The sequence below is a fragment of the Zootoca vivipara genome, chromosome Z1 (assembly GCF_965207765.1).
Source record: "Zootoca vivipara chromosome Z1, rZooViv2.hap1.1, whole genome shotgun sequence".
In the NCBI taxonomy this organism is placed as follows: domain Eukaryota; kingdom Metazoa; phylum Chordata; class Lepidosauria; order Squamata; family Lacertidae; genus Zootoca; species Zootoca vivipara.
In genome coordinates, this window is record NC_142583.1 from 6,585,610 (window position 1) to 6,608,536 (window position 22,927).

At 44.3% G+C, this 22,927-nt stretch overlaps 1 protein-coding gene across 1 annotated transcript in view; it reads right to left on the reverse strand.

The window, feature by feature from the left end:
• Positions 1 to 22,927, reverse strand: part of MAN2C1 (mannosidase alpha class 2C member 1) — a 38,853-nt gene that overhangs the window by 3,266 nt on the left and 12,660 nt on the right. Inside the window, exons 7-21 of the mRNA XM_035112383.3 lie at positions 21,916 to 22,022; positions 19,971 to 20,081; positions 19,416 to 19,508; positions 16,977 to 17,093; positions 15,844 to 15,939; positions 13,122 to 13,267; positions 12,578 to 12,701; positions 11,346 to 11,467; positions 10,994 to 11,079; positions 8,846 to 9,016; positions 8,006 to 8,088; positions 6,916 to 7,010; positions 6,724 to 6,828; positions 2,708 to 2,864; positions 420 to 563 (exon numbers count right to left, since the gene is read on the reverse strand). Coding sequence (XP_034968274.3) covers positions 420 to 563; positions 2,708 to 2,864; positions 6,724 to 6,828; positions 6,916 to 7,010; positions 8,006 to 8,088; positions 8,846 to 9,016; positions 10,994 to 11,079; positions 11,346 to 11,467; positions 12,578 to 12,701; positions 13,122 to 13,267; positions 15,844 to 15,939; positions 16,977 to 17,093; positions 19,416 to 19,508; positions 19,971 to 20,081; positions 21,916 to 22,022 — 1,757 coding nt within the window. The remainder of the gene's footprint in view (positions 1 to 419; positions 564 to 2,707; positions 2,865 to 6,723; positions 6,829 to 6,915; positions 7,011 to 8,005; positions 8,089 to 8,845; positions 9,017 to 10,993; positions 11,080 to 11,345; positions 11,468 to 12,577; positions 12,702 to 13,121; positions 13,268 to 15,843; positions 15,940 to 16,976; positions 17,094 to 19,415; positions 19,509 to 19,970; positions 20,082 to 21,915; positions 22,023 to 22,927) is intronic.

Consider the following 22,927-nt stretch of genomic DNA (forward strand, 5'->3'; position numbering starts at 1 on the left):
ATGTTCAGCCCAGGGATTGTGTTTTCAATGCCAGGACTGAGTTCACAGTCCTTTCACCCAGTTCAAGGGTCTTACAAAGCCCTGAACAACTTCTATCCCAGTTTGAGCATTGAGTTCACCTGCAAGAGCGTTGTTGCTCGTTCTCTGCGTTGGCGGGGCTCATTTGGCAACAGCAGGAAACAGAACCTTTGGGGCCATTGGCCTGGTGCTGTAGAACTCTTTGCCGTTAAGAGATTTAGCAGGGGCTTCCTGTGCCAACTTTGAAACACCCGCTGGAGACTCTTCTGAATTTATGGAACCAAGGGGGCAGTGGCCCCAAAATATCTGGGAACCACCGGTGTAGACAGTTGAAAAACAGAGGGGTTGGCAGCCAACCAGCAATACCTATCTTGGCCAGGAGTCTGGGGGCAGATTCTCACCTCAAACCGAGCCCAGTCCCAAGAGGTGTTCCAGTGCGTCGGCCTCTGAAGGTGGCCAAACTGTATCTCATACGTGGCGTTGGGGCTTCGGACCTTGGCAGGGAATTCCACCTTGAGGAACTTATGAGCCTCATTCCAGTCAACCTGTGGATCCAGCAAGACGTGTAGCGTATCAGAGGAGGAAAGGCGCCTTCTTCTCCACCCTGCTCCCAATCTCCCAAGTTTATTTGGAGGCTCCCCTGCTCTAGGAACTTCCAGGTCATCTACACCAGTGGTCCTCAACCTTGGGCCTCCAGATGTTTGGAGACTACAATTCCCATCATCCCTGACCACTGGTCCTGCTAGCTAGGGATCATGGGAGCTGTAGGCCATAAACATCTGGAGGCCGAAGGTTGAGGACCACTGATCTACACAACCTACTAAAGCTGATGAGTTCTCCTTATTGCAGCCCAGTCCCAAACAACAAAGAAAAATGAAACCAGACTAGGGCAGAGTTCACCGAAATGACAGATTGGGGTGGGGTGGGGGAAGCAAAGTTCCTTATGATGCAATGTTCAAAAGGCGTATCGCAGAGCCAGGCACACCAACACTAAAATGCAGTAGTAAAATTCTGTCTCAAGAGCCTTAAGAGATGCCTGGCTGCTGAACCAGTCCAGCATCCTGTTCCCACAGGGACCAACCCAGAAGCCCCAATGGGAAACTGGCAAGTAGGATTTGTGCCCAAGAGCCCTCTCCGCTCCTACAATTTCCAGCAGCATAGCTGCTTCCCACAGTGGCTGGTAGCCTTTGGTAGCCCTCTCCTCCAAGAAGCTGCCTCATCTTCTTTTAAATCTATCTAAGCTGGTGGCCATCACTGCCTCCAGGGGCAAGTGGGCTGTGTGTAGAAGTCCTTTCTTTGACCTGTCCTGAATCCTCCAACATTCAACTTCGTTGAATGTCCCTGAGTTCTAGTGCTATGAGAGAGAAACTTTTCTCTATGCACTTTCTCCATCCCAGGCATAATTTTTTAAACTTCTATCATGGTGCCTCTTCACCTTTTCTCTAAGCTAAAAAGTCCCAAAACGCTGCAATCTTTCATAGGCTAAGGTTATAAAACCAACCTTTGGATTTTGCACAGCTGGCCTCACTTATAATACTTTTTAAATTAGAAATATCAAGCATTCTGAGTTAACAGATTTTAAACATTGCATAATAAGGGCTTGATAGTGCACCTACTTATAGCAGCTGGAATGACCATTGCACAGTTCTGGGGGGGGGGGGAACTGGACCCATCTAAAGTGTGGGATATTGCCTTGCTGGAAAATGTAGTAAGCTGAGTGTCTTTAGGGGCCAAAGAAAAAGGACGATTTCGTACTTGTTTGGTCTGACTTTATTTCACTTGTAAGCAAGGACCTCCCTTGGCCTACAAACAAATATGGCTTAGCACATTTAATCATTTTCCTTGGTATAACAGGGTCCGTGTTTTGTAACCTTGTGTTCTTTAACCATGATGCCAATGCTATAGATCAGGCACCCCCAAACTTTGGCCCTCCAGATGTTTTGGACTACAATTCCCATCATCCCTGACCAGGTCCTCTTAGCGAGGGATCATGGGAATTGTAGGCCAAAACATCTGGGGTCCGCAGTTTGGGGATGCCTGCTATAGATAGTTCCAGTTGCTACCTTCCACACATTCACATACCTGTGGTTTATTTATTTTGGTTTTATTTTATGCCTGTATTTGTTTGACAGTGGTCAGTAATGGTATATGGATTATGTATAGGTGGCGCTGTGGTTAAACCACTTAGCCTGGGGCTTGCTGATCAGAAGGTCAGCGGTTCGAATCCCTGTGACAGGGTGAGCTCCCGTTGCTTGGTCCCAGCTCCTGCCAACCTAGCAGTTCGAAAGCACATCAAAATGCAAGTAGATAAATAGGAACTGCTACAGCGGGAAGGTAAACGGCGTTTCCATGTGCTGCTCTGGTTTGCCAGAAGCGGCTTTGTCATGCTGGCCACATGACCTGGAAGCTATACGCCGGCTCCCTTGGCCAATAATGTGAGATGAGCGCGCAACCCCAGAGTCGGTCACGACTGGACCTAATGGTCAGGGGTCCCTTTACCTTTACCTTTTATATTGTCATCAGACCCTATTTGCTAACACTATATTTTGCATAATCGTGTGCAAACTTTTTTTGAAATGCAATTTAAAAAATATTTAATTTTTTAAAAAAACAGATTTACAAAACATACGTGTGTGTGTGTATTTAGGAGGGGGAAGAGGTTCCAGAGAAGATTACAAGCATATCGAACCTGAGTCTGGAAGCGGACGTGAGGGCAGGCTGCATCCAGAATGACCTCCTGGGTAAGGATGCTCTTCTCGCTGATCTGAAGGGAGAAGGTCACACTGCCCCGCAGTCCCCCTGGCTGGATGATTTCCAAGGGTTTAAGGAGATGTGCAATGGTCTTCCTGAAAGGGATATTTACAAGGAAATCGTTGGCTCAGAGTTCTAGGCCACAAGGGAAGAATATCCAAAGAGCTTTGCTGGATCAAGCCAATGGCCCGCCTAGTCCAGCCTCCTGTTCTGAGTGCCAACCAAATGCCCAAAATGGGAAGCCCACAAGCAAGACCCGAGCACAAGCAAGACCCGAGCCCTCTCCCCTCTTGTGGTTTCCAGGAAATGGTATTCAGGAGCATGGCTGCCTCTGACGGTGGCTGTGGGAAGCTTTGTTCTGAGTAGAAGATGGTGCTTCTCCTCACAAGAGGGAGCACAAAAAGTCCGATAACCTGCTGACTACTGTAGCGTAAATTAGACAGCCCATATGTGAAGAGATGTAAACAAGTGTGTGTGAAAGGATATGGTCGGGAGAATCTGCTTGCTCTGGAAATGCAAGAAAGAGGAAGGATCTTTTCATCATATGTGGTGGACTTGCCCATTAGTAAGGGATTTCTGGGAGAAGATTTATAATGAACTTAAGAGAGTGTTGAAAAACACATTTATTAAGAAACCAGAATCCTTTCTATTGGGTATAGTTGGAAAAGAGATTCCCAAGAAAAATGTTAATTTTTTTAAATGTATGCTACAACGGCGGCAAGAGTATTATTAGCCAAGAACTGGAAGACCGAAGAATTACCAACAGTGGATGATTGGCAAATGAAAATGATGGAGTACATGGAACTGGCTGAGATGACCGGGAGAATACGTGACCGGGGAGAAGAAGCGACAGAAGAAGAGTGGAAAGATTTTTTAAAAATATGGTAAAATTGTATATTGAGATTAGATTTAGAAGTTTATAGAAACTGCGGGTTTGAGAATTATGTGAAGTAAATTGATGTATGAGAGATTTGCAATTGTAAGGAGTTTTAAGCAATGAACTGGAAATTGCTAAAGATAAAGGAGAAATGAACCGCAGATAGAGGGAACTCGATGAAGTCCCCTCATACAATGTTAAAGGAAAAGGATTTGGTATTTTGATTTTTGTGTTACTGTTATTGATATTTTTGTAATGTTGTTTTTCTTGTTACTTTTTTGTATATTATGTGTTTAAAGTTTTGTGTTTTCTCTGTAAAATCAATAAAAATTATTATTATTATTTTAAAAAGGAGAATCTGCTTGCTCAGACTGTATTAAGGAGGTGCCAAGAACGTTTGTCCAGGAAAAACTCAGCCTTGGGCTAGTTTGATAGAAAGCTGGGGTCGTGTTCCTGATGGTGAATCAGGCATCCAGCTCTGACCATGCAGGCACTTTCCCATTGAGAACGTGGCTTCATTTCCACACAGGTGCAAAGCTAAGGTGAGGAAATGTTTCTATGTAAGCCTATGCGATTTATAGGTTTGGAGACTCCACTTTTGTGGGCTCCTCGAAAGGCCGCTATTGTGATCAAATAAAGCCATTTCAAGCATCACAATGGTGTGTTTGCTGAAGAAATCCACCACACTACCTAGAAAAGCCAAAAGGTTTCAGGTAGCAGATTAGATTTCATTCCGTTCCATGCCTGCCTGCCTGATCCCATCAAATAAAGTTCCCTTACACAGAGGCAGACATTTCTCCACGTAGATCAGTACTGTCTATACATCCTTAACATGAGGATGTAAAGAAGAACGATTTAAAAAAATTATGTACGTGCGAGATTGTTATTAGAACGGATATGGAAGTGACCCCATGTAGCTTCAGTAGAAGATTGGCGGCAAAAGGTTATGGAATACGTGGGAATAGCTAAACTAACAGGGAAAATTAGACAACAAGATGACAAAATATTTGACAAGGAATGGGAAAAATTTATTAGTTACATAGAGAAAACATTTTGAAGCTCTAAAAGGATGGACCAGTAGAGTGGAAACAAGTATTCAATGCTGGTAAATGATAAATACTAAAAATCTATTGAGTCGGGGAGTAGGGGAAAATGTAAATATGACAATAACAATGTACATATACTCTGTGAAATAATTTTTTACAAATCAATATTAGGTTAAGCAGTGCACAAAGTAATTTGGAATATAAGAAGACAGTAAGGAAGAAGGGAAGTCAATCAAACAAAAATGTATGGAAACACAAATGTTAATTTTGACAAATGGTGAATGTAAATGTGAGTTCAAATATACAGGTGTTGGTGTATATTTTAATTTGTAAAGGGTAAGAGGGAAACAGCAGAAAATCAATAAAAATTATATTAGATCAGTACTGTCTACACTGGCTGGCAGCAGTTCTCCAAGGTCTCAGGCAAAGAGGAGTCCCCGCCACCATCACTTACTACCTTCTAGCTGGAGGTTCTGGTGACTAAACCTGCAAAGCAGGATCTCTACTGCACTGAACTGTGGCTGCTTCCTTTATTTGCTCCACTAGTGAATTAAGCATTCCGTTCCCCTTTGTTTTCAGTCTGTTGGCCATCAGTTTCATTGGTTCCCTCCATGCCACTCACTGACGCTAAGAGGCAGGTCTGCACTGCACCCTCCTCCTTAGTCCCTTTTCCCTTTCCTCTGCAAAGGAAGAATGGCTATGCCTAAAGATTTTTCAAGAGAAATGAGTATGCAACAGAGAGAGGAGAACAGGAGTGAGAAGGGTTCCAAAATGCCAGAACATTCCTTACAGCGGTAAACATTGCTTACCCTGAGTTACATAGTTTTTGAGTTTTGAGCTATGCTGAAAACCTGCAGTATTCTCAAACAAAGAAATGTGATATAAAAGATATAAAAGGGAAATTTTGAAAATATATGTAAATAACAGCTGAGGTAAAGCGAGGCAAAAGAAATTATGCAAAGGAAAGCGGTATCCAAATAACAGGAAGTATTTTAGATTTTACCATTTGTGTGTTTTTTTCTCTTTCTTTCTTTTCCTTCTTTTTTTTTTCTTTTTTCTTTTTCTCTCTCTCTCTTCTCTCCCTCTCCCCCCTCCCCCCGTCCCCTATCTTTTTCTTTTTCTTCTCTCCCCTCCATCTCCCTTATCTTTCTATCATTATGAATATTAATATATTATTTATATATGTTCAACACAGAATAGGTTGTTTGAAGTACTTGATATGTTCTCCAGACTACCCTGTTCGTGTGTTTCTTCCTATTTCTATCCCAATTATTTGATTAGAATGATGCTTATTTTTGATTATACTTTTATAATTTGCTTATAATTTGTTTACTTGTTTACTTGTTTATCTCTTTTTTGTATTATTCATCAGTTTATGGTTTATGTAACTTTTTAAAGAATGAAATAAAGTTTTTTTAATTTTTTTTTTTTTAAAAAAAACAAAAACAAAGAAATGTGTTATTTCTTTTCTGGCCAGCACCTTTTTAATCTCCTGCCCTCGGGCAGGAGATATAGAAGCATGATAAGCCGCACCAACAGGTTAAAGAACAGGTTAAAGAACAGTTTCTACCTATGGGCCGTGAGGCTGCTGAATGGAAGACAGCAACATTGCAGCTGACGTTCGGGGTTGGTGGTCGTGTAACAAGGCCTGATAGTTTGTGGGGGTGGGGGGCTCGTTTAATCTCATTGTAAACAAGTGGTACAGTGACAATAAAGTATTTCTATTTCTATTTCTGTAAGACCTTGCTTTTGCTTATTTGTTGTATGGCCATTTCTCCCTACATGCTTGTGATACACCTGGTTATTTTTTAACAACACCTGGAAGTGCTCCAATGGCTTACACCAAATTGTGCTGTTGGTGCAAAGCGTGTGTGATTCTCTCTGACCGATTTGCAATTCCAGCTCTGTCTGTAGAGAGACTGAGTGGATGCCGTAACCTTTGCTGCGAAGAGAAGCTCTTCAGCATCTTTTCGTTACTTACAAGAAATCTCAAGCTGCAGCGTTGTGCCAAAAAGATGACAGGCAACCTACCTGGTCTCCAAGTGATAGTCCATGACATCCCAGGCATCCCAATACAATGGAACGTCATCAAATATCACAAACTGGTTAGCGCAGCAACCTTCGGGAACTGACTCTCTAAGGAGAAAAAGCACACCCTCAGAAGTGTCAAGGAATTGCATGGCTTGATTTGAGAACAAATATAACGTTCAGTTTTCAAAGTACCTCTCTGGATGTATTAAGCAAAGCGATGTCACACGCCCCAGAGTATCCAGACAGACCCGGACAACACCATTCTCCATGATGACAGAGCCATCCACCTGCAGAGGAAGTTTTAAGAACTAAATAAATGAAAAGGAACAAGAGCCGCTAGGAGGTCACACCCTGATGCCTAAGAATAAGGGGAAAAACAGGCTGCCTGGATTCGCCCGGCAGCTAGAGAAAGAGGGGCTCTAGCTCCCATCAGCCCCAATGGTCAGGAGTGATGGAAGTTGTAGTACAGAACATCTAGAGAGGCAACGGGATCTCCATTCCCAAGTCATGGAATTTGCTGCACTTTCATGTAACCCATTCTATAGAGGAGCCATCCGTCCATATGCCTCCTTGTTCTGAAACTACAGTGGTGCCTCACTTAACAAATGCCCTGCTTAATGAAATTTCCGCTTAACGAAAGGTTTTTTCTAGTGGAGGTTGCCTCGCTAGGCGAATTCGTTTTACGAAAAAATCATCTAGCGAATCGCAGTTTCCCATGGGAATGCATTGAAATTCAATTAATGTGTTCCTATGGGCAAAAAAAAAATTCAAAAAAATTCAATGCATTCCTATGGGATTCGCTAGACGAATTTTTCGTTATAAGAAAAGACCCGTGGAACGAATTAAATTCGTCTAGCGAGGCACCACTGTATATTAAATCAAACCATACTTCATCAAACTTGTCTTTTTGAACGATTCCACCTAGAGACAGTTTACGGGATTTTTCTTCCAACAAGGCTACATGCCAAACCCTTGAGTACCAGCAGGCCAAACTAACTAGCTCAAACGTTTCCCAAAACCTTGCTCCAGACATCCTTGCTGCCATCAAAAGGTGGCAAATGAATTCCTTATTTTTTCTTTATTCAGCTTCAGAAAATAGTTCTGGAGCACCAGATATGAAGAAGGGACGAGTTTGATTTGTTATTAGAGAAATATCTTTGCCCAGAATTCCGCAACCTTGAGGCCGTCCCACCACATGTGCCCTCAGGTGCCCACCATTTGGTAGCCCCTCGGCATATATTATTAACTCCGGTTTCCTGGCAAAAGCCACAGAGAAGCTCACCTTTTTGGTCACTGTCACGGGATATGGAGAAGGTAAGGAATCTTCAACAACACAGTAGCCCATGCTGGGAACTGTCACCAAGGCTAAAGAGGTACAAAGGAGACAGGTTAACATTGAAGCAGCCAAAAGACGGGTGCATTTGCTAAGGTTGAGTCCTTCTACACTCCTCTGCACTGTATCTCACTCCCACCTGGGGACACAATGCATACTCAAATTAATGGGCATGACTAAAATAGGTCCATTAGTTCCAGTTTTAGCACTTCTTCTTGTGAATGCAACAATCCCTTTGCTTAAGAATATTCCAAGGACTCTGTAACGATTAGACACACTTTGCACACTACAATGAGAAGGACTTGCTATAAAGTAATCTATCTGTGTTGGCAAGAGAAAGTAATTAGTTACATTGAACTGGCCAAATTGACAAATTTGTTAAGGGGTGGTTTGAATAAAAAAAAATTAAGAATAATTGGGGGGGGATTGAAATATATATAAAAGAACATGGGATTAAAACAAATATCTTGTAGAACTCCCAAGAGGAAAACAAAGGAAAGCAGCAGAAATGTAAATAAATCTGAAGCTAGGGAGGAAAGGAAGGGGAAGTCGAACTGTGTAAGAAGATGAAAATTTGAAAATGCAGAAGTTAGGTTGAAACAACATTGTAGAAGATAGGGGCAAGTGAGTTTGAACTTATGTGATTGTTTATTTGTGTACTTATTTTGTTTGTATTTTAGTTGGATGTTTTGTTTTATACTTATTTTAAAATCAATAAAGATTATTTTAATATTTTTTATAAAAAAGAAATCTATCTATGAATCAAAAGGCCTGAAGCACTGTTGGCACCTAAGGTCTTGGATCCTCCTGGTCCAGCTTTGGGGATGACTTCAGTTCGTTTCCACGGCAACGTGTTGACCACAAGGATGCTCCCGTTAGACTCTTGACTGTTTGACAAAAGGCCTCCAAACAGAGACTGCACAGCATCTTTCAGAAGTTGAGATCCAGTATTGCAAATTTCTGGGGGGAAAGGATTTCCATTAAGGGGACTTTGCCCATCCAGAGTGAGCTAAAGCGGTAGCACATATTTTAAAAGGGGCAAGTGGGACCTGCAACAAAATGTTGCCATGCAGATGGTTCCTTTCCACAGCTAGAACCTGCCCTCTTCCCGGTTACTCTGTTCGAGTCGCCTTCTGTCCTGGTGTCACACACCCCAACTGCCAGTTAGCGTTCCCTGGGTTGCTTTGGGTGCCCGCCCTCCGAGATAAGCTATGGAACTCCCTCCCACAGGAGGCAGTGATGGCCACCAACTTGGATGGCTTTTAAAAAGGACTGGATAAATTCATGGAAGAGGAGAGGCCTATCGATGGCTGCGAGCCATGTTGGCTCTGCTCTGCCTCCAGTCGGAGGGAGCAATGCTTCTGAATCCCAGTTGCTGGAAACAGCAGGAAGGGGAAATACAGTGGTGCCTCGCTAGACGAAATTAATTCGTTCCAAGGGTCAATTCGTGTAACGAATTTTTCGTCTAGCGAGTCCCAGTTTCCCATAGGAATGCATTGAAACTTAATCAATGCGTTCCTATAGGCTCTGGGGGACTGGCGGCGGCATGCGACGGGGCTTCGGAGAAGGTCTCCGAAGCCCCGTCCGATGCCGGCTGTGTGCAAGGCAGCAGGGGGAGAAGCTCTCTTCTCCCAGCCACCGCCTTGCGTGCCTCCCCCGACACGGAACGCAACTTCGGAGGTCTCCGTGCAGGGGGTGCGGGGCGATAGGCGGCCGCGGGGGACGGAGCCGAATCGCAGCGGGCGCTGCTTGCCCTCGCCTGTCTTCCCCGAGCCAAGGGGAAGACAGGCAGGGGCAGCCGCCGCACTGCCGTGTTTCGGGTCCGTGCCCCCTGGCAAAGGAATATTAGCTGTCAGCTTCCCGCGCTGACAGCTGATCTTCCTTTGCCACTTTCTATGGCCGCGCTTCGTAAGATGAAGCGGCGGTCATAGAAAATTTTGTCGTCTTACGAATGCCTCGCGCAATGCAAAACTCTTTCGTTGGCGCCTGACCCAGGATGCTTGCGTTATGTTCTTATGAATATGAAAACAAATCAAGCATTACTACACCAATTCTAAAACCATCTGTGCTAGTGGTTCTCAACCTGCCACCACCTCCAAGACCACTTGAAAATTTCTAATGAACTTAATGTTCCTGCTGGAGCAACTATAATGCATTGTGTTAGATAAAAAGGTAAAGGACCCCCGACAGTTAAGTCCAGTCGCGAACGACTCTGGCGTTGCGGCGCTCATCTCGCTTTACTGGTCGAGGGAGCCGACGTTTGTCCGCAGACAGTTTTTCTGGGTCATGTGGCCCGCATGACTAAGCCGCTTCTGGCGAAACCAGAGCATTGCACGGAAACACCGTTTACCTTCCCGCCGGAGCAGTACCTATTTATCAACTTGCACTTTGATGTGCTTTCAAACTGCTAGGTGGGCAGGAGCTGGAAGCGAGCAACGGGAGCTCACCCCGTTACGGGGATACAAACCGCCGACCTTCCGATCGGCAAGCCCAAAGCTCAGTGGGTTACACCACAGCGCCACCCGCGTCCCTTGTGTCAGATACTGCATGGGTTTTTAATTGTATGTTTATTGCTTCTTTTATTTCTTATACTGTATTTTATTGCAGTATGCAGATTCTAAGTGTTCTTCACAGACATGCCACAGACCACCTGAATAAAGCTTTTGGACCACTGCTGGTCTGAGGACCAGGGTTCAGAAACCCCTGTTCCACGCTATAGTCATTCTGACAGCTCAATACCTGAAGAGAAGAAGTGCTAGATTCTTAAACCCAGTAAAATATTGGCAACATGTGTCTCCCTAGGAAGTAAATTCATGTGACTGGGGCTGCCACCACGAAGGCCCTGCCTATCGGGATGACCAATCTAGCGTATCCCCATAGCAGGCTGAGGCGCAGGGCCTCTTGAGGCCTCTCTCAAGGGCCAGGGTAAATTCATACCTGAATAGTATTTCATGGCATCCTCAGCTACCAGTTGGATACAGCTGCCTGGCAAGACATCATGGAACTGATTCAGAAGGAGGAGCCTGCCACCAAAAGGGGACAAAAATCAGGAGACCCAAAGGAAGAGAGGAACTAGCTGGCATCTATACAAAGCATTTGAGGGTCAGGGGTTCCACCACCATGTCAGAGTCCTCAGATGGAGAGCAGGCAGGATCCATGATAGGAGTGGGGAGGGAAAAGTTGGTGGAGGACCTTGCTTAGGATTTGGTCACCCTTTCTTCTACGCCAACAAAGCCCAACATGATCCCATATTCTGAACAGCACCAAATATTCACATTCAAAGTTGTACCTCCAGAGGTGCTGAAGCTTAGCAGAAGGGTACTTGAAAGAACTTTTCTGTGACAAAGCAAAGCTACTCAGGACCTCAACGTCATGGAGCAGACGCTCACACTCCCGATTCCCCTTCTTAATCTGATTCCAAAAAGGAGAAAACATTTACAGAAAACAGCAATGAACAGAAATGAGCAGGCACTTTATTTTTATGATTGCAAGTTGCTTTAAATTGTTTTCAGTAGTGGATTTCAATGCTGTAATTAATTATTTAACTGATGATGGTGATAATCAGATACTGATAAGCGGAGATTGCAAATTGCAATATTGCAACTCTACATATTTGTACCCAGATCCTGCGGCCTTCCGGACCTTGTTGGACTACAACTCCCATCATTCCTGGCTATTGGTTCTGCTTGCTGGAGCTGATGGGATGTGGAGTCCAACAGCACCTGGAAGGTTGTCCTTTCCTGTCTCACAAAGCAAGGTAAGCAGATGCTGCAGCAACTGACGAGAGGCATATACCAGGCACCCCCAAACTGCGGCCCTCCAGATGTTTTGGCCTACAACTCCCCTGATCCCTAGCTATGAGAACCAGTGGTCAGGGATGATGGGAATTGTAGTCCAAAACATCTGGAGGGCCGAAGTTTGGGGATGCCTGGCATATACAATATGATACGATAATCTTTATTGTCATTGTCCCATGCAGAACAACGAAATTGAACGTCTACATCAAACTTACACAACTATCAGCATAATTACCCCCTTAAAAAACTCTAATACCCCACCTGATTTACCCCCTAGAACCCTGATGCCCAATGACTGAATACAGACCCTCCCTCACAGACCATGAGGACAAACGTCTCCCAAGTTGAGCTTCTAAGGCAGGGGTCCTCAAACTAAGGCCCGGGGGCCGGATGCGGCCCAATCGCCTTCTAAATCCGGCCCGCGGACAGTCCGGGAATCAGCATGTTTTTACATGAGTAGAATGTGTCCTTTTATTTAAAATGCATCTTTGGGCTATTTGTGGAGCATAGGAATGTGTTCATATTTTTTTCCCCAAAATATAGTCCGGCCCCCCACAAGGTCTGAGGGACAGTGGACCGGCCCCCTGCTGGAAAAGTTTGCTGACCCCTGTTCTAAGGTGATCCTGGTTTTAGAACTTCGGCAACAGAAGCTTCAGAGGACAGAAATTTTGACTCTGAGCCAGAGGACTGTCTAACTGGCATTTTCCTGTGTATACTAACTAACCTGTCCGTGTGTGGTGTATGTGCCATTATGGAGTTCCAGAAACAGTTCGCCAACCCAGGTGCACAGCCGAGCCTTTTCCTTTTCCAGGGCAGTGAAAAGCTGGTCAGGTGTGGACATCTGAACCCTGCGAGGAGAGAAAGAGAAACCACCAGTTGTAGCGGGGGGGGGGGGGAGCTTCACACCCAGAGACCAAATGCCTCTCCATCCATCCGTCCTGGGGGTACTCAAAAGGCCACACGCTCTTTCCTCCAGGCCACGCCCCCTCACTGGCCCTGCTGCGCCACCTCCCGAGGTGCAGGAAGGTGTCCTCCAACTAGGCAAATGCTCGTCCGGATGCAGGGGGGGAGATGCAGAGAGACAATGAGTGTTCATCCAATTTTGTTTATGGGGGGCATTTATATGGCTTCCCACAAATCTTTTATCCAGCCCCATACCTTTTAGTGCATGTCCCCCCCCCCCCGTCCATCTTCCTAACCACAAGAAGCCAGGCTTTTATTTCTCCTTTTTAAAGTGGGCTTGTCAGAGCAAGCAAAGGGAGACTGACCTTGGCAAGCCGTCTGTGTCCTTCATTCTCCTCAGCCTGTCCAGGATCTTCTGCGTTGGGCCGCCTCCTCCATCTCCAAAGCCAAAGAGAGCGGCACTGTGGTTGACACAACCTTTGTCCCTGTTATTCTTCACTGTTTTTAACATCTAGGGCAGAGGCAACAACGTGTATGTGATGACGTGACCTCTTTTCGCAGGATATCAGGATATATTTATTTATGTATTTTATTCACAAAACTCACATACAGCTTCATTGTAAAAGAAAAGTTTGCAAGAATACAGTGGTACCTGTACTTACGAATTTAATGCGTTCCGAACGCACATTTGTAAGTCGAAAAAAAATATAAGTCGAATCCCATAGGAATGCATTGGGAGAAAAAATTCGTAAGTCGAAGCAACCCTATCTAAAAATTCATAAGTAGAAAAATCCTATCTAAACCGCATCCAAGATGGCGGACGGAGCTCCGTTCGTAAGTAGAAACATTCGTAAGTAGAGTTAATCGTAAGTAGAGGTACCACTGTATAAGAGAAAACATTAACATTATTGCATTAGAAAAACTCAGTTAAAACAGGTATTTTAAAATATTATTAAAAAGAAATAAGACCCATGTATCGTTTACATTTCTGGATAGGCTTTCCCAAATAAAAATCTTTTATTTTTTTATTTTTTTATTGAGACACCAAAAAAGAAAAAAAACAAGACAAGAAATACAAACCAAACCATGATATGGACAATATTAATTACAAATCAATAAAACAAAAAGCGGTCCTTGGACTATGGACCCGACCTCCCGTCCATTCCTTATTTCAATTATCTATTATTTGTTGCCAATACACGTTTTTGCCTTAAATTAACTAATTAACTAATTATTGATTTATCTAAGGTTTCAGATCTTTCTTAAATCTACTAAAAAATTTATTCAAATGCTGCAACAGAGTTTAAACTACTGTAATTGTTTTTCAAATAAACTTTAAAGACTTCCCATTTTGAGATGAATTCCTGTTTTGGTTTAGTGGCCGCAAGAATTCTTATCGCTACAAAGTGGCAGAGTGATGAAATCCCTTCTATTCATGAACGGATCGAAACATTAACAGATTATGCGGAGTTAGATAGTTTATCAGAAAAAATAAAGGACAAACCAAATAAAAATCTTTTAAGCAGGGACTGAAAATAGTACAGTTAAGGTTGCTTGCCTGATGTCAGGAGGTAATACAGTTGATCCACCATACATGCAAAGCACAGGGCTCCCCCAGAGGGGGTACAATTCCCAGCACCGTGGACAAACTATGGTTTCCAGATCATTTAGTTCAGTAGAAATGGGAGTTCTTGGTAAAGTCCAGAAATAAACAGTAAATTAGGAAAGGAGATACTTGGCCCGCCCAGCCAGATATTTATTCCACCTGGAAATACCCTCTCATAGAAGAGCATTCACTTTGGCCCGTAACCGCATAATGCCTTCAGCAGTTCTCCAAGGGAAGTACAAACGGATCCCTCTATGTGAGAGATGGTGCCTGTGCGGATCAGGAGAAATGGAATCTATCGGCCATATGCTTTTGCGATGCTGCTTCTACGGGAGGTGCGAGGCGAGCTTATCCACACTATACTGGCAGAGCTACCTGGACGCTCAGATAATTTCTATATAGAGTGGCTTCTTTCCAGTGCTAACTCTAATGTGTCAGCGAAGGTAGCCAAATTCTGTGCTAGAGTCATAAAAATTCGGTCTAATCTAACTAGCAGTGTCCAAATATCTTCAGAACATCTTCAGGACCCAGTGTTATTAATTGCTGTAGTCTACCTCCCTAAGTGGTAACACTCTTTTTAATCAGTTTTCTTTTAAACAATTGTTAAAACCTATATTTATTGCCTATTTTTAGATTATTACTGTTTTTCTTTTATTGTTTTATGTATTGCATATTTATGCGTGCTGGTCAAGAACCGTAATAAATCAATCAAAACAGTAAATTGCAAGAACTCAGGCCAGAAGAAAAATGGATTTCAAATAAATCTTCACAAGGTTTTATTTGTGTGATGAGGAGTTCAAATAGGAGTCAATCCCAGTATTGAAGGCAAATAAAGATAAATTCCAGTAAAAATCAGGACAAGGCCCTGTTTTGACAATTCTTCGTCAGCAAAGATTCAAGTCTGTACCAAGTCTGTTTGCCAAATAAAACCTTGTGAAGATTTATTTGAAATTTTTCTGGCCTGAGGTCTTGCAATTTACTGTTTATTTCCAGATCATTTAGTTCAGGCATCCCCAAACTATGGTCCGCGGGCCGGATATGGCCCGAAGGACTCATTTATCCGGCCCGCAGCGACCCCCGCCACCCGCTCTTACCGGCGCAGCGCAGCATGGCTGCCCACTTCCGGGTCACAGGAGCACCGGAAATAGCTTGCACATATGCGCGTCATTTCCGCCGCACTTCCAGGTCGGAGGAGGCTTGTGCGCATGCGCACAAGCTATTTCTGGTGCTCCTGCGACCCGGAAGTGCGCCAGAAATAATGTGTGCACATGCGTAGGGCCGCGCGCTCCCCCACCCTCCGACCCGCTGCGCGATCAGCGCGGCAGGCACCGGCCCGAAGCATAGTAAGTTTGGAGACCCCTGATCTAGTCCACTCCCTTGCGATGCATTCCTTGCAGTTGCCAGGCTTCAGAAGTGCTAGAAACCCCACCCCAACTTGGCCTTCACTTCCTTCTTCCGGCAGGCAAGTGGCCTTCACTCACCTCCTCCACACGACCAGCCAGCCCATAGGAATCGGCGGGTGGGAAGTGGGCTAAAACCTGGGACCCGTCAATGCCTTCCCAGACAAAGGTGTTGTGCTGAAAGAGAAGATTGTGGCCCAGAGTCACATGGTTTATGGCAGGGGTTCCCCCTGGGAGGCGGTGGGACTACCTAGGGGGTGCTAAGAGGCAAGGGGGCTGCAGGGGGTGGGCCCCTCCAAGGGGCACTGATCACTTCACATTTAAAGATTTACTATTCTTATCGCTCGCAGAGCTTTTCCCCTTTCAATTGTGAGTTGCCACAAGAGAGCCCGTTATTGGTAACAGCTATTGATTTTCTTACAAACTAGCCACTGGTCATCTGTGGTGGGTGAAGGTTTGTGCATGTTTGTTAAGTAAAAAAAAGGTAAAGGACCCCTGACAGTTAAGTTGAGTCGTGGACGACTCTGCGGCGCTCATCTTGCTTTACTGGCCGAGGGAGCCGACGTTTGGCAGGAGCAGGGACCGAGCAACGGGAGCTCACTCCGTTGCGGGGATTCGAACTGCCGACCTTCCGATCTGCAAGCCCAAGGCTCAGTGGTTTGGTAAGTAGTTATATATAAATATTGTATCCTATAAATCTCCTTCACCCGTATGTTTTCATTAGCAAGAGTTTGTAAAAATATTTTTCGTGCACTAGTCTTTGCTATATTTCTTAGCTGCAAGATACATATATCACAGCATATATTTATTTTTTGAATACACGTGCAATTAATTGTTACTGTTTTTAATTTAACTGTGTTACTACCTTCCTTAGTGGGTCGTGCAAACAGCTATTCTGAATAATGTTTTTTGAAGGGGAGGGGAGATATTGAGGATGAGTTTATGGAACCAAGCAGGTGGGAATTGCTGATTTAGCACTATGTCCAAACCCTAAACTGTGGTTAATCTTAACTACTGTTGGTGGTGGCATCAGGGGGAGCCAGCTTCATAAACAATGGCTTGAATAATCCTATGATGCTTCTGGGCAGATTTCAACTGAGCAAGAACACCCACCCGGGCACCCCTTGGCAATGCAAGGAAATGCTATTCCTTGCTCAGTTTAAACTATTATAAACACTTTTTCTTGACTGAAAAACAGCAAAAAAAAAACTCACCGGGAAAGGGTTCACGAGGTTCCAGCTAAGCTTTTGCGTTAGAAATCGGTGGATCCCGCAGCCGTTCATCACTTGGGGCAGCTGTGCAGAGTAGCCAAACGTGTCTGGCAACCAGAACTGATTGTCCAGGAGAGAAACAGATGAAAGAAACAGCAAATGATGTGACGGCTGCCCTGCTGGCCAGACAACCGGTCCATCTCGCCCAGCAGTGTGGTTCAAGCAGTGATCCAGCAGGTGCCCAGGACAATCTCACTGGTTAGGATGCAGGAGAGGGCCTTCTCACTGGTGGCTGCTCTTTGGAAATCCCTTCGTAGAGTGGCTAGACCAGGCACCCCCAAACTTCGGCCCTCCAGATGTTTTGGACTACAATTCCCATCTTCCCCGACCACTGGTCCTGTTAGCTAGGGATCATGGGAGTTGTAGGCCAAAACATCTGGAGGGCCACAGTTTGGGGGTGCCTGGGCTAGACTGCTTCCCTCCTTGTCCTTCTGCTGGTAGGTGGAAACTATTCAACTGCTTTGGGAGACTAATCTTTTTTTTAAGAAAAGTGCTTTTAAATAGTGCTGTGCTGTTGTTACTATCTGTACTTTAATAGTTCAGTTTTTATACCGGGTTTTTTCAGTTTTTGATTTTTTTTTTACTTTTTTTTATTAATAAACAAAATAAACCAAAGATAGAGAAAATAAAATAAATGCTGTTACAGCAGGTTGAAAGCAGTATAAGTTCAACATGATCATTGAACTTTTTGCCTTGAAACATTACCCATTTTCCCATATACTTGTTAGGCTGGTTTGTATATATTCTTTTGTAATAAGTTAGCTTAGTCATAGTAACTATGAACCAAATTTTCTTGGTCATTTAGATATAGCAGGAGCTGTGCTTCCCCCCACCCCCAAATTCTTAGCTATTATGATATTTGCAGCACTGTTGTTTTTTTGTTTTAATCCTATTACAGTTGAATTACTGTACTTTAAAAATATTTTCTTGTTACAAAATTGTACACACATAAATAATAAAAATTGACATAACTAATGAAAAATGGGTCACGGAAGGATAAAAATGTAGGCATTGCGCGCGCGGACGTCACAGCCTTACTCCGTAACTGCTAGACCGTAATGTAACAAATTTGGCCACGACGTTCCATGCCCATCAGGGAGAGATCTGGCATAATTCCCCCCCCAAAAAAAACACCTTTCACACCTAAAATAATGATTAAACACAAAAAAGTGGCGCCCAAATTAGATGTCACCACCAGAAGCTCTGAAGACTCCAGCAGCATCCAACAGAAAGGCAGATCGCATGCTGCTGCCTCCAAAGCTGCGCCGCCAGATGACACCACAAAATTCCACAGCAACCAACTGAAAACAGTCCCAGCTTTTTCAATAGGCCGCAGCATTGCCAAGCAGGGGGAAAGGGTCCACAGGGATGAGGCACAACAAAGGGAGGGAGGGAAAACACATAGCCATGGGGGGGGGAGAACCCTGAGTCAGCCAAAGCAGTGGGGGGTGGGTTGGGACAGGGAAAACTGAGTAGGCCGCAACATTGCCCAGTAGGCCACAGGCAAAAACAAACAGAATATGGGCCTTTCACAGGGTGGGGGAATCACAGGGATGAGACACAACAACGGGGGAGAGGGCTCACAGGGATGAGACACAACAAAGGGAGGGGGGAAACACATAGCCATGGAGGGGAGGTAGGACCCTGAGTCAGCCAAAGCAGTGGGGGGTGGGGACATTTTCAAGAACACACATGGGTGGAAGAGTTATTTTTGAAACTTACAGTAGGGGAGTCAGGGTTGGGACAGGGCAGGTGAGGGGACTCTGAAGGTCCATTTAACAGGAAAAGGTCCATTTAACCCAAAAACCCACAGCAACGCGTGGCCGGGCCAGCTAGTATTTAATAAAATCAAACCATACCGTGTAAAAATTATCCCTTTTCTCTCTCTCCACTTCCCGCCTTCAGTTTTTGTGACAGCTTTTCCATTATGCCTATTTGCCAGACTATACTATAACAATGATCATTAACCTTCATTAATTGCAAGGTTTACCAAGTTGTGGCTATTACCCTTCCAGCTGCTGCTAATAAATGTGTTATTATTTCCTTACTCCTCAATTGTTCCATATCTGAAATATATAAATTAAGTAAGGCTAATGATGGAGTCATTGGGATTGCCTGAGCTGTAATCTGAGATATCGCTTTAAAACACCCTTCCAAAACTGTTCTGTACACACACATATACTGTTCTGTATACACACATATATTGGTGTGTACCTGGAATTTAATTACTTTTGAACCATTGCCTTTGATGAGTGCCCTAAGGGCCAAACTGAGAGGGATTGAGGGCTGCATTTTGCCCCCATGCCTGAAGTTCCCCCCGCCCTGGGACCAAAGGACGTGTCTGGGGCTGGGAGAGGAGGCAAAGCATGAATGGGCACCTACCTCCAAGCAAAGCTTCCCAAACTCCTGCTGGAAGAACCGCTGTCCCTGCAGGAACTGACGAACCATGGATTCTCCACTGGGAAGGTTGCCGTCCTGGGGGAAGATCACAAACCTGTAACCCTGTGCAGGAAGCTTAAGCCCATCACTCTTCCCCCCCCCCCCTGCACAGATTGGCAGTGTTCTTCGCCGGAGCAATTGCCCATCCCAGAAAAATTAGTGCTCCATCTAAGAATTATGGGCTCTAGCAGCCCAATAGAAGATCAAGCAGTACGGGCCACAGAGTACAATGGGATTCTTTTCAGGGCTGGCCAACGTGGTGCCCTCTAGATGCCCATCATCAGTGACCAATGGCCATTCTGGTTCAGGCTGCTGGGAATTGGCGTAAGGAAACATTTGAAGGCCGCCACATTGGCTTCGCTGCTAGAAACCTAAGCTACAAAGAAGTTCAGTTCAACACTTGCAACGCAGGCAGAAGGTGAGATTTTTGCCCTTTCTGGTGAGATTTTTGCCCTTTCTGTGTGGCCCAGCTACTGGGAAGGGTGCTTGCCGTCTTACCATTTCCACCCAGGTGCCCCCAACGGGAATGAAACGCCCTTCTTTCACAAAGTTCTTAATTGTAGAGTACAATCCAGGGTACCAGTTCTTCACCCATTCAAACTGCTGAGCCTGCATTGAAAATGGCAAACACATTCATTCATTAATTTCATTAATTTACACACTGCTTCGTTGTAAAAAAAAAAAATTCCTCGAAGTGGTTTAGAAAGAGAATAAAACAATAAAGTCAAGTAAAGGCAACTCTTTAAAACATTCACAAAACAAAATCAGCAAAATTAGAGCACCCATTCTACACATCTGGGGAGGCTCTACTATACAAAAATGTTTTTAGGAGGCACTGAAATCGGGAAGTGAAGGTGTTTGCTGGATGTCAATAGCCTGATGTCAATAGGCAGGGAGTTCCAAAGGGTAGGTGCTGCCACACTAAATGTTTCTGAGTTCTTACAACGTGAAACAGGTATTATGCGGCGCCTGTAACCCACACCTGCAACTTGTGTGCGAAAAATAAGTGCTACCATCCAGATTTGGAGAAGCATGGCTCTAAAAATTTCAGCTAACAATCAATGTGCCCCACATTTATAAAACACAGATCAGTCAGAGTGCTTGCAACCCTTTCAGTTCTCCAGGAACATAGAATAGTAGTACCAGGAGAGCAGGGTTTCATTTTGTATTTAGCTCCTTCATGAGAAATTATTTTTCATTAGCAATAATGTCTCTAGTCCTACCAGGTAGGAAATATTTGTGTGCAACAAATTCACATTCACCACCATTTGCAATACAGTGGTACCTTGGTTTAAGAACAGCTTAGTTTTTGAACAACTTGGATTAAGAACGCTGCAAACCCAGAAGTAGGTGTTTTGGTTTGTGAACTTTGCCTTGGAAGAAGAACATGTTCCGCTTCCTGTTGAGTGTGTTCCATTTGTAAATTGAGTCCCCCGCTGCTATGGGAAAGCACGCCTTGGTTTAAGAACTCTTTGGTTGAAGAACGGACTTCCGGAACGGATTAAGTTCGTAAACCAAGGTACCACTGCACCGGCAAATTTTTGGCAGAAGGTAAATGTAACCATCAACAGATCTGTACGGAACAATCTTACATTTACAGAGCAAAATATCCCCTTGAATATTTTCAAGCACATGGAACCTTACAAAAGGACAATATGAATGGAGTCTCCGTGCCCTGACCACAGCAACTAATCAACTAAAACATGGGCGTTTGATCACTAGCTCCTTGGATCCAGCCTGCAGCTTCTCTGCCTCAGCCCCACCCAACACAAGGTAATCAGACTAAGGTGAGCAGGGTAAGAGTCCCATTCATGCAAACAGGACATAGTCGTAATCCACATTGCTGCTGGGAAGCTGTGGCTGAATATGTGTGAGTGGGGCCTGTATGTGGCTTTGGCCCTGCTCACCACTGGCATGTTCAGTTTCTGTTAATTGGTTCTCATGGGAAACTTACAGATTCTTACACAGTTAACTCAAGACAGTGTCAATTTACTCTTGGCAGAAAGCCAAGGTCTGCCTGGCCTGGCAACAGCTCTCTGATTGGTTAATGACCAGCACTGAACTCTGTTATCTAGGAATGCTAGCACAGTTGTTTCTTGTTGGGTGTTAGGAGTAGGAGTGCTGCGTGTGGTTGGAGAGAGAGAGAGAGACAGAGAGGATTTGTTTTGCTTTGCTTTGTATGCAGAAACTCTGCTGGTTTTCTTTTCTTTTAATAAATCCTGTAAATAGTTATTCTGCGTCTAGCAGACTAGTCATTTCCACCTCAACTAGCTTCTGCGCTGTGCAGTAAAACTCTGCTACATTTGGGCTAAAGCCACTAGAGCTATGCCTGACACTTCAAAATTCTAAGATGGCATGTGGTCCCCAGAAGCTGACCCACGAGGGAACACAGCCCTTGACCTATACAAGGTCCCCCACCCATGCATAGACATATTAATAATACCTGTGAGCAAACAAAGGTGAACTTTGGGTTCTTCTCCATCAGGCGTATGACAGTCACCCAGCTGCGAGCACATTTACGGATCGTCTCATTGTAAGGCCACAGCCAAGCTAAGACGACAATTGCAGGCAGGAGCTGGTTTATTCATTTATGATGCCCACGTGGCCTATGGCGGTCACAATCCTAGCTTGCCCGGCCCCATAGCAGAACAGACAGAAAATAAGCCTCTCAAATGGCATCCAGAAGAAATCAGAATCTTGTCAGTCGCATGCGTGACTAGACAGATATATAATGAAGGTGCTAAATTCTGCAGCCAGAAAACCCGGATTTTGAGGTCAGCGCAATGTATTCATGGAGACAGAAATGTGCAGCAATTATGCCATTACAGAAATGCGGCCTTGAAGGAAGAAATGCATGCTGTGTGCAGCAAGTGGGGAAAACAAATGCACTTTTTAATGGTGCCAAAAGAAAAATAAAAGATTGTGCAGAAAAGTCTAAGTATATAGACAGGAATAAAAATGTCAGGGCACATGGAATTGGAGTTGCACAAAAACTGCAGTTAGACCATCTCTAGTTTTCTAGCCTGACCATTTTTGAGATTCTACAACATTCTCTTTGAAGCTGTTCATAGCTTTCATTATTCTATGGCCTTCAACTCCGCCCCCTCCATCCATTCCTCTCCCATCCAGTCCTTGCCAAATAATTCCATTTAAAAAAAAAAACTCGAAAGCAACACGATGGCCAGATACACTACAGAAAACTTTATGGAATGATGCAAAACATCAAAACTATCAAACTGAAGTCTCTGAAAGTCTCTGAAAGTCCTTGAATAAGTGCCAGACTTTAGCCGGCGGAGATCAAGCTTGTAAAGCTTTGCATAATCGGCAAATGTCCAACTATGATCTCCGACTCTGAACAGTGTTTCCGGATAGCAACTACTGTTTTGTTCAGCTCTTCATCAGCCAATTAGTTCAACAAACACTCGTAAGTAGAAAGATGTGTAATTTCTTCATTA